Source organism: Cryptomeria japonica, chromosome 3 (assembly GCF_030272615.1).
Source record: "Cryptomeria japonica chromosome 3, Sugi_1.0, whole genome shotgun sequence".
Classification (NCBI taxonomy): domain Eukaryota; kingdom Viridiplantae; phylum Streptophyta; class Pinopsida; order Cupressales; family Cupressaceae; genus Cryptomeria; species Cryptomeria japonica.
The window spans coordinates 914483329-914495122 of record NC_081407.1 but is presented as its reverse complement, the minus strand read 5'-3'; the positions used below and the strand labels follow the sequence as shown (position 1 = coordinate 914495122).

Genomic DNA, 11794 nt, shown 5'->3' with positions numbered 1-11794 from the left:
GAGAGGCCAACCTGAATGAAGTTGCAAACTCAGAAGATAATGAAGACTACCTCTTCATTTTTGCCTTGTCCAGCAATGTGTCAACCGATAGCAACACTTGGTTGATCGACAGTGGTGCATCTAGACACATCAAGAGATATCGAGAGCATCTCTCAGACTTGATGAAGAAAGAGTCCAACCTTCATGTGGTAATTGGTGATGATGCTCAGTATTCGGTAAGAGGTTTTGGTAGCACTTCTTTAAATTTAGAATCTGGCATGTCCTTGCATCTTAGTGATATCCTATTTGTCCCTGGAATTAAGAGGAATTTGATTTCTATTTCTGCTCTAGAAAATAAAGGTTATCAAATAACATTTTCTGAGGGTAAAGTACTTGCATGGCCTAAGAAATCTAGTATTAAATATACTCGTGTTATTGGAAATAGATATGATAGTTTGTATAAGCTTTCAGCTAACCCCATTCGAGCACTCATTCATGAAGCTCCCAAATCTAGTGAGCTATGGCATAGAAGGCTCGGTCATCTTCACTATCAGGCACTTCCTTCACTTGAAAAGATGGTTAAAGGTATTCCTAAACTTAATCAATCTCATGATGATGCTTGCAAAGGTTGTGCATTAGGTAAGAACACTAAAAGTCCATTTCATAAAAGTGAAAGTAGAGCTAAGAAAAAATTAGCACTTGTTCATTCTGATCTATGTGGACCCATGTTTGTTCCTTCACCTAACGTATTTCTATACTATGTTACATTTATAGATGATTTTTCTAGAAAGACTTGGATTTACTTTCTAAAATCTAAAGAATCTGATGAAATGTTAAGTAGGTTTAAAGAATTTAAAGCTCTAGCTAAAAATATGTGTGGTAAAAGGATTAAAGTGTCAAGATCTGACAATGGAGGTGAATACACCTCAAGTAGCTTCAATGACTTTTGTGTAGAAACAGGAATTAAGAGGAAGTTCTACGTTCCCTACAATCCTCAGCAAAATGGTGTAGCTAAACGAAAGAATAGAGCCATTGTTGAAGTTGCCAAAGCTATGATTCATGATTGGGACCTGCAGACATTCTTATGGGCTGAAGCATCCAGGACTGTTGTGTACATTCAGAATAGATGTCATCGCCGTGTCCTGAAGAACATAACTCCCGAGGAAGTTTTCACAGGAGTCAAACCAGATATCAGCCACCTAAGGATCTTTGGAAGTCCTATCTATGTTCATGTGCCAAAGGAAGAGGACTAAGTTAGAGACTTCAGGGAAGAAAGGTATCCTTGTTGGATATAGTCAATCTTCCAAGGCATTTTGCATCTACATTCCTGATCAAAGATACATTGAGGTAAGTAGGGATGTCACCTTTGAAGAAAATATTGCTTTCAAGAAATCTAAAGGTTATCTTATTGATATTGATAAAGAAGTCAATGATATGGATATTGATACTAGCCCTAAGATTCAGAGGGAGTCTATTGAACCTCCTGAACCTATTGAGCATGATGATCCTCTTGAGCCTCTGGTTCCAACTGATGGACCTAGAGACATTGCAGTTAGCAAGAAAAGACCACTTTGGGTTAGAAGCACAATTCAAGATGCAAAAAATTTTGCAGCTCCTAGTGGCATTTTCAGAGAAAGTAAGAGACCTCAGAAGCTCTCCAACTATGTTGCAATGATGCGCAACATGATTGAGGCTAAACCATCCAACATAGAAGAAGCCATGAACCAACAAGCATGGAAGTTAGCTATGGACGAAGAGTATCAATCCATCATCAAGAATGATGTATGGGATATTGTGCCTAGACCTAAAGGTAAGTCTATTGTTTCTTCCAAATGGTTGTTTAAAATTAAACATGTTGTTGATGGTAGTATAGAGAAATATAAAGCTAGATTTGTAGCTCATGGTTTTTCTCAAAAGGAAGGCATAGATTATGAAGAAACATTTCCTCCTATTGCTAGATATATTTCAATTAGAACTATTATAGCTATTGTTGCAGCCAAAGGTTGGAAATTACACCAGATGGATGTAAAGACTGCCTTCCTTAATGGTGTTATTGAAGAAGAAGTCTATGTTGAACAACCTGAAAGTTATGAGATTCGTAATAGAGAAACTCATGTGTGCAGATTGAAGAAAGCTCTCTACGGCCCCAAGCAAGCTCCTAGAGCTTGGTATGAAAGAATTGATAAGTACTTAGTTAGTTTAGGGTTTTATAAGAATGATGTTGATCCTAACATTTACTTTAAAGTATTTAATGGTGAAATGTTAATTCTGGTTTTATATGTGGATGATTATTTCTAACTGATGAAGATAGTCTCATCATTAGGTGTAAGAAAGAATTAGCTACTGAATTTGAAATTAAGGATCTAGGTCTAATGCATTACTTTCTAGGGTTAGAAGTATGACAAAGACCGAATGAAATTATCCTTAGTCAAAGTAAATATACTATTGATATATTGAAAAAATTTGGTATGATGGATTGTAAACCTATGTCTACTCCTATGGAAATTAACTTGAAGAAGTTAAGTATTTCTGCAGCTAACTCTAATTTTGCAGATCCTTCAGAGTACAGGGAGTTGATTGGATCCTTGATGTATCTAGTCAACACTAGACCAAATATATATTTGCTATGCATTGAGTGCACTTAGCCAATTCATGAACCAGCCAAAGCATGTTCACTTGGTGGCAGCCAAGCACATCCTGAGATATTTGTGTGGAACAATTGGCTATGAGATGAAGTATCCAATCAACACAGTAATCAATTTGGAAGGCTACTCTGATTTTGATTGGGCCGGAAGTGATACTGATAGAAAAAGCTCTTCAAGAATCTGTTTCAGCTTGGGTTCCGCTATGATCTCTTGGGCCAGAAGGAAACAATCCTTAGTTGCATTAAGTACTGCAGAAGTTGAATACATTGCCTCAAGTGTGGCAACCAAAGAAGCAGTTTGGCTTCGTAAGCTTCTTGTTGGGTTGTTTGGACAGCCTTGGGAATCCACTGTTATTTATTGTGATAATCAGAGTTGCATTAAAATGTCTAATAATCTCATGTTTCATGACAGGTCAAAACATGTGGAAACTCACTATCACTATGTTCGTGATATGGCACAAAGAGGTGCCATCTAGCTGAAATATATCAACACTGATGAACAGGTTTCAGATGTTCTCGCCAACCTCTAGCTCAAGTGAAGTTTGAGTACTTCAGAGAGAAGCTTGGAATTGTGGAGAACACAACATTGATTGAGAGGGAGTCTCAATCTTAGTGATGCAATTTAGTTTGCATCCTCCACCCTCTGCGAGCAATGCAAGGTGACATTGTATCCTTCTCTGGGAGAAGGTTGAGGTGTAAGACCTCTTCCACCCTCTGTGGGCAATGCAAGGTGGATCCATCCTCTGCGGGCAATGCAAGATGGACATCATGAAATAAGTTCATGATATTTATGTGTTTTATTGCAGGTATACTCTATAGAGCTTATACATTCATCCTTGCAGGCAATGCAAGATGAAAGTCATGAATGGATCATGACAAGTGGCAGATATCCTCCTTAGCTAAGAGGGAGTGTTGAAAATAATAGCTAGCTCGAATACCTGATTATCGAATTTTAATGTTGTTAATGACAATTAAAATTCATATGTATTATCTCTCATGTAAATGCATTATTAAGTTGGTCCCAAGCATATAACGTGCAAAGCAATCAAATGTGTTTATTGGGTTGGACTCAAATGTGTAACATGAGGTAGCATGGAAGGCAATTAAATATAATTATTGGGCCCGACCCAAATGTAACGTGAGGAATGTATAATGACAATGTAATATAATTTAGATAATCATGCAAGTTGACTTGGTGATAATTGGCACCAAAAGGTTGATATAAAACCATCAACAAATGAAGTCATTCTACAATCAACACACCAACGGATATAATCTGCTCTTCTATATCAGCAAACTCTCCTTTACTTGTGCAAATTTATTTAAGGATATTAGGCGAAGTTGAAGGCTCTCCTTGTGTGAGTCCGCTCCAACCTATCTCAAGCATCTGTTGCTAATCTCCTTTAGTCAACTGTTGATTAGAGCTAGATTCTTCATTGCTCTGCCAACTTGCTGTTTGGATAGCAATCTGAGATAAGTTCGCTATATTGTAATTGCCTTCATTTGAGATAATACATATTATATTTAAGGTTGGGTTTTTCACCTCCAAGAGGGAGGTTTTCCCAAGGTATTGGTGTCTTGTGTCTTGTATTTTATTGTTGTTACTGTTTATTCACAATCTGATTATAATCTAATTGCTTAAATTAACATCTAATTGCTTAAAATTTAACACAAAGTGGTGCCCATCTCTACAAGGTCATGACTAGGCAAATCTAAGATTGGTGTTGCAAATCAACTTAAGCAAAAACAGCTAAGACCTAAGAAGCTAACTTCAAAACGCAAGTGGCTATGTGATGAAAACAATTAAACATAAAAAGACTCATCATTAGGCACAAGTATAACATGAAACATGGGTGCATTTCTAACACACTATATTACACTTCCTTGAGCCCTTTTTACAATACCATTCCAATTTAAAAATACCACACATGGATATCTTTATTAGAATAAAACCCATAGACAAATAACATACACACTATCATAACCATACGAGTTAGCTCACTCAATCTTGATTGTTGCTTGAGACAACCCAAGTTGTCAATTCAACTCTTGCTTGCAATGGTTTAGCTTGTATTGTGTGGTGATTACCAGGGGAGTCCACTACACACCACCAAAGAGTGGTTATTGGTGGGCTCCCTTTAGGTGAGCCTACCAATTCCTCTCTCAGTAAAATTAAATAAAATTAGAAAAAAAAAACACAAAGATGCTATCACTTATATGTGTGCCTTGATGAAAAGGATATAATATATGTTTACAAAGGATGGCACATATATGTTGCATCTAATGCTACTTAGTTGATTATATTTTGACAGCTTGTATGTCCCTTTAGGTGTCTAGGTTGTTTACCAACCCATGATTGATCAATTCTAAGGCGTATGGTATCCTTCTCAACATTATTGCCAAAAGAAGCAACATCAGAATGACCCCAAAACATTTTCATCCTCATCATTCATTCCCAAGAACAGGTCAAAAAGGGCCTAAGCATATATCTTATATTGCCACAAAATACAAACAAAATTCCATCGTGCCAAAACATGTTGCATGTTAGGATCTTGGGTTGTTACATATAAATTTGTTACTATTAAAGTCTAGTATTCCTTCAATCAACTAAATTGTGGATCTTGGGTTGTTACATATAAATTTGTTACTATTAAAGTCTAGTATTTCTTTCAAGTTCCTTACACAAGACACTTAAGCTGCTACTGGTGAATGTTCGTTCCAAAAGAAACACCTGTAGTGTACTTATAGGTTGATAGCACATAAAATAAACACAACTTTCCCTATAACTGCTTCCTGTAACTACTTGCAAATCAAGAAACATGGATATTTACATGACCTTATGTAGGCTATTAATGTAATCAAGACAACTTCAATGATGTGAACCAAAAATAGAAAGTTGTTGCATTATTTAACCAGAAATTGAAACCCATCACTGGCATCCTGCTTCATTGCCTTGCATGTCACATTGTTAGTGCACTCGAGAAAATTAATTATATAGCATAGTGATATCCAGCATTCTACACTTGTCTGTTGAGATTATGTTTCATTTGCTAGAAATGCTTAACACATATAAAATGTTCTCTTAGCAAAGAAAAATGACTAAGTCCTTAAACTAAAATACACCACTCCGTACTTTCAGGATATCATTTACATATTTCAACTCCACTTATATAAGACTGTATATCCACCTTGAAGAAACAAGCAGGCATTCTACTTACCTCTGAAAAATGCCATGGATAAGAACACAGCATTCGTAAGTTTTTTGCTTTAATCTAAAATGGTTAGACTGAGCCTCAAATAGGCAAAAGTCATGACTATTAAGCAAAATAGGTAAGTATCATATAAGCATTACAGAATTGAATGCAAAAACTCGGGCTTCTTGTATGCACTCAATTATCAGCTAACATTTAGCCCACTGATTATAACTTCAATGTTTTTCCTTGCCTTGAACATCATGTAGTAGAAAAAAAAGTTTTATAAAGCATAGAATGTCACATGCAATTATTATTAATATTTTTTTATTTATTTTGATGCTCCCCATATCGTAGTAACTGAGCATATGTAATGGTTGTCAACTAAGCACTTTATTTTACCTGAATGTGTAGCTTTAAATTACCTTATATATTTATATCATTGTAATCATTACCATCATGCAATCACTTATGAGATTACAAGGCTACATAGTTTCTCCTGAACTTTCAATGCAAGCAAAATAACAGACCATCCATAAAGTTTGCATACCTTCCCTCATATATGCAAACTTGCAAAGCATGCCAAGATATTTTCTCTAGGTGACTATGTCCAGTTCACACACAGGATGCAAAGCAAGGCAGACATCTCAAGATCACAATTAAATTTTTACGTGAAAATTTTGGATAATTGGCTTCAAACTAATGTTTCTGCACTTGTGGAATAAAGCACATCTTAGAAGGGAAGTTGTCAGTTGTTTTAAATTTTACATTTTTGTGAGAAATACCATCTTATTGATAAAGACAAGTGATATTAATATATATTTTAGCTTAACCATCAGGCATCGGTCAGTCATAAAAACAAATCCATTAAATCAATCGGAGTTCTTTAAATTGCCTTTAAATCCGTTCAAAGAATATAAGTCCATAGGCTTGGTGGTTTGAGGAAAAAAGACAGGTGTCAAGCTCCTGCAAGATTATCAGTGAACTGAATAGAACATATTAGATATGCTGAGTTGCATATTCAATAAATTTAATGAGAAAGTTGTTTGTGAGTGCATGGTACGAGATAGCAATACATCATTGCCCTTGCAATTTTACAACACTTGCAATATAATAATATCTAAAGATCTTAAAATATCAATACAAACATGTACTCCTTATGACAATCTGACCCAAATCTGTCAAGGAAAAACTGTATGATCCTTTAAAATTGAGATCTTCATTTTGTTAGCACCAGTAAAAGGCCAAATATCGTTTCCCATACCCTTTGTCATGTTCCTTCTTCAAAAGCCTCCGTGGTAGTAATATCCTTCTTAATTACCTGCAATGTATTTGGACTGTCAGACTATCTTAATGGAAATTTAAGCACCGAAGCTTTTTTGGTATCTGCACTTAAAGCTGACGTTGTCAAGCCATACGTGTTTATCCCGTGCCAGAGGGCTATTCAACCCATATGCAACCAGACAACCATCCACACCTATTAGTACTGTAGTGCCAAGAAAATAACATAAGGAAAAAAATGCTTTGTGCCACTGGTTACATATTTCTACTAAATTCCATTATTCTATCCTGAAAACCATCTCTAGCATGCAGAACAACAAACCAAACTGCAACTACTTATTTATCTACACTTCCATGTCCTGGCTACATAACAACCAGAAAGAGATGATTTTTGGCAATTCTAAAGATAAAAAGGGATAGAATGGAGCTGAAGAAATTCATATGGAGTTCCCCAGAAATGCATTGACTAACAATGATGGAGCTAATTGCAACAAAGGATTGAGGTGATAAGGGTACACATTTACCTCGTTGACACAACCTTTAGTCCTCTATCGATCCACATCTTTTGATCTCAACACATGCCTTTAGTTTCACCTCGAAATTAGGAAAGACAAAAGGTTTTCCCTAAGAAAGTTATCAGCCTGAGGTCTACCATGAAATATGATGACATTTCTAAACCCACATGGCCATTGTGAAATTTGCATTTTACTTTCTGAAATGGTTAACATAATAGATTGATAGGTGTTTGTGTTGTATATGAACAGAAGATATGAAGCATGGTGTTTATGGTTACTTTTTCAGCTTTCTAAATTGAAGTGCCATTAATATTACTTCTTTTTCTAGCTTTTGGTGCTGATGCTCTAGAAGAATTTCAGGATGCAAAACTCTAATAGTGAGAGAATAGGACTGTGGCAGATATGTTTTGGCCTATGAACATGAAATACATCAATCTGCGTTTTGTACAAATTGAGTTTCATTAATAAAGTCCAGAGTAGCAACAATTTAGTCATATGCCCCAAATTCTTCATCCATGCCATTCTCTCACATCAATATCCAACTATTATTCCAAACTAAAATTTGGCACCAAACTCAATTTTCCCATAATTTCTGCAACACTGGCTTTATCAAAGTCCACATTGGCTTGGAGGCAAGAACATTTAGTTGAAATGACATTTTAGAATATTTCAATAAATAAAGCATCCTTTTCCAAAGCTGACATTTGATGGCGCTTCATGAGGAAATTTTAAGATAAAGATGGAAGCATTATTAGAGATAAAAAAATAATAATTAGAAAAGCAGCTTATTTTTGTGTTGTAGTAAAAAATGTTGCTGAAACAAAAATGGCCATTTAAGAGTAAAATTTTCTTTTCAATGTGATACTGTTCTCAATTGAATCCGAACAAGGAATCCACCCAAGGATCTTTTGGATACATAAAAACCACCAACATGAACTTGCTAACTTAATAATGACGCTGAAAAAGTTACAGCAACAATAGGCTGCTTCTACATATTATTGATTTTTCTCTCAATTGCTTATAAATGGCTATAAACATCTTATTATATAATAATCTGGGACAGGAGATGCGTTCAATACAGGTGGTTGAAAAGTCGGTGCAGAGGTGCTACATCATGGTAAGTGCCTACTAAATACATTAAAACATGTTATTCTAAATGGGATGCACACCTATTTATTCAACTCCCCTTAAGTTTAGCTTACAGTATCAAGGAAGAAAAGGAGAAATTAAGGGACTATTTCAACTTAAGGACTACTTTCTTAAACCCAAATAAAAATACAAGATACAGAAAATGATCCTCAATAAAAAGGCTAGGAGAAAATATTTACAAAATGGCTAGTGGAATGAACATGGAAGTGTTGTGCTGCAAGAAACTTAGGTTTTTGAACCCATTTGTAACAATCAACTTCTTTTGGCATCAATCAACGTGTCTGGAACCATGTACCAGCAAAGTAAGGTTGTTTACTATATACTATGGTGGATCATTAATTGTCCCTGGAGATGTGGCTTGAGCAATATATTCTCTATTAAATAGCGTCCTACAAATAGTTGGGGGTACTACAGTTAGTGGTTCAACTGATAGAAGATCAGCTTATCTTCCCCAACCTAATCATCAAACATGTCATCTTTTAAAGAGGACAGGTATTGAGGGAAGTCTAATAAAAAAAGAAAAATTAGGCATGCAAACCTGACCAAGAGACGATGCTGTGGCCAGAAGTTATCAAACTAGTACAAAGGAATGAATCACAAACCTTGCTAGTGGTAATACTAATGTTTGACCAGTCCTCCATGTCTCCAATTACAACACAATTTGGTGAAAATTAAACATATTTGTCGCATCTTGGATTGGTGATTTGATCAATGGGGGCAAAATATTTTGTGATCATATAGGCACCTGATTAACCTTTTGAAATTATTCCCCATCTCTTCAACATTGCCTTCTCTAGGACATATAAAGAGGGTTTATTACTGACAAATATTTTGTCAATGTTACAATTATTAAAATAATATTGTATTGTCTATAATGGTCATTTTCAGTTATCAGTTAGTTGGTCTGTTTAAATTTTTTTTAGTGTCTTAGAGTTGAACTGGCAGTCGCTATATTTAGCGTCAAGTTTATCTTCCAGTTAACAGTTTGTACACCGGCTTGTAAATCTCTATTTAAGGAGCCATAGTCTCCTTTTATAATATATTGAATATTGGTTTATCTGAACAACAATGAGTGAGAATAGAGAAGTGGTATTTTGATGTGGCCATATGATGTGTGGCCCTGAGTTAATAAATCATGTGTAGGAGAAAATTTACTTGTAGCAGAGAGTATAAAGTAGGAACTAGATCTGGAAGCAACAAGACTCTGAGGAAGAATCGAGTTCTGACCCACTATAGATTGTACTTCTTTACTGCAACTTCTAGTTTTGCAATCTTCTTTGTAGAATGTGGCCTGCAAAATGTGCATACCATCGGTTCTATCTTCTTCAACTACTTGGAGGAAGAGGAATTTTACTAATTGCCTTTAGGTAGCTTTTTGATTCTTTCAATGATGTTTTGGTCTTCTTCGAATTCAACTAATGATGTGCTTTAAGTATGTTTTCAATTTATCTGAGATGTCCTTATTATGGCCTTGTGCGGTATCCCTGTTGATCCTCATGTCTTGTGTCCATGTAATTTGTTCCTCGTCTTGTGAGATACTCATAATTGTTACCTTGACTCCTTGTTTTGTATTCATGGTGGACTGTGTCATGTCCCCTCTAGCGAATACAATGACCTGAAGGGAATTAATACGAGTAGATTTGGTCAGCATAAATCACCCCGTATTAAAGAGAAAACAAATATGTTTCTGATTTGGTTACACATCAATTTGTTAAGACAGCCAATTTGTTAAGTGCGGCGATTAAGGAGAAAAAAGGATGCCACCTTTCATGAAAAGGGTTTAATCAAATGTCACCCCCCTTCAGCACTCAAGGTATAAGAAGAGAGATCGGGATAGAGGAAAGACATTCAGAATAGAAGAAGAAAAACTACAACAAGAAACATCATTGATTCTCAGTCATTAGATATTATAAAATCACAGGGAGCAAGATCAGACCTTCAATACATCAGCAAAATCCTTCCGAGTCATAGCAGACCAGCTGTTATAATAACAATACTGTGGTAGGTTGACTGAGTTTAATACTTTATTTATAGATATGAACATAAATATATAATATGATTGTTTCAAGTATATGCAAATCTAGTTAACTGATCTAAATATCTCTGCATTTAATATGATTACAATGATCTATTCATATAGGGTAAGGAAGGCAGAAATCAGCAATCAGGGAGAACAGTTTAGGGTACCCTCTTGCAGTGACCAGTAGGGAGAGAACGGCTATGAGGGCACCCTCTGGCACTGTGAAAGGGAGAGAACAGCTAAGGGCACCCTATAGCTGATTTTCCTTCCCATCCATACGTGAAGAACTGTTAAAAAACATAAGGATCTTCAGCCATGGATGTGTGGAGGAGGATTGCATGAAGGGAGAGAACAGCTGATTTAGGGCACCCTTCCTTGCCTACTCATTCCATATCTTCCATGACTAAGATCCGCATACAAATCAGATTTTCTATGTAATAATATGTATATAATATCATAGCTAAACTATAGTTTCATTCATGAATTTTGTTTGCAATATTACCTAACCCTAATATTAAAGATGTCTATATGTATATATGCATGTGTTTCATGTTGTGATTGCAGGATTTAAAAGGTAAAGGATCATATTATTCAAGGATATGTACCATAATTTGTTGCAATTGTGATCTTAGGGCAAATTCTAGGGCAGATTAGGAAGGGGACATTACAGACTGGTTTGTTAAAATATGACTGTAAGTTAAAAAGTTTGCCTTTGCTTTTGCCTTCATGTTATACTTGTTTGTCAACTTATTATCAACAGTCACCTTTCACATGAGTGGTTCATTTCATTCTATTTGTTGACCAGGTACTTGTTCTCCGTGGATGAGTGGAATGAATTGGCACGTAAAATGCCTATTTATCAATCCACCATGATGGTACAAGTACACAACTTATGTCTCTCTAGTATGGCGATTTCTACAAAAGTGTGCTGACATTTGTATTCCTGATTGGACCTTTAATGAAATTAATCTGCATCAAGAAGTATAGTTGGCAAAAGTGGCACGGTTTCCTTTTA

The 11794-nt window shown here is 35.6% G+C and overlaps 1 protein-coding gene across 4 annotated transcripts in view; it reads right to left on the bottom strand.

Annotated features, from left to right (window-relative positions):
* Positions 1–6681: 6681 nt before the first annotated feature.
* The window catches only part of LOC131073519 (uncharacterized), a 90660-nt gene continuing 85547 nt past the window's right edge, over positions 6682–11794 (bottom strand). For all 4 annotated transcript variants that reach the window (XM_059217010.1, XM_058009993.2, XM_058010048.2 and 1 more), the window contains exon 7: positions 6682–7135. In XM_059217010.1, coding sequence (XP_059072993.1) covers positions 7085–7135 — 51 coding nt within the window. In that variant the 3' untranslated portion in view covers positions 6682–7084. The remainder of the gene's footprint in view (positions 7136–11794) is intronic.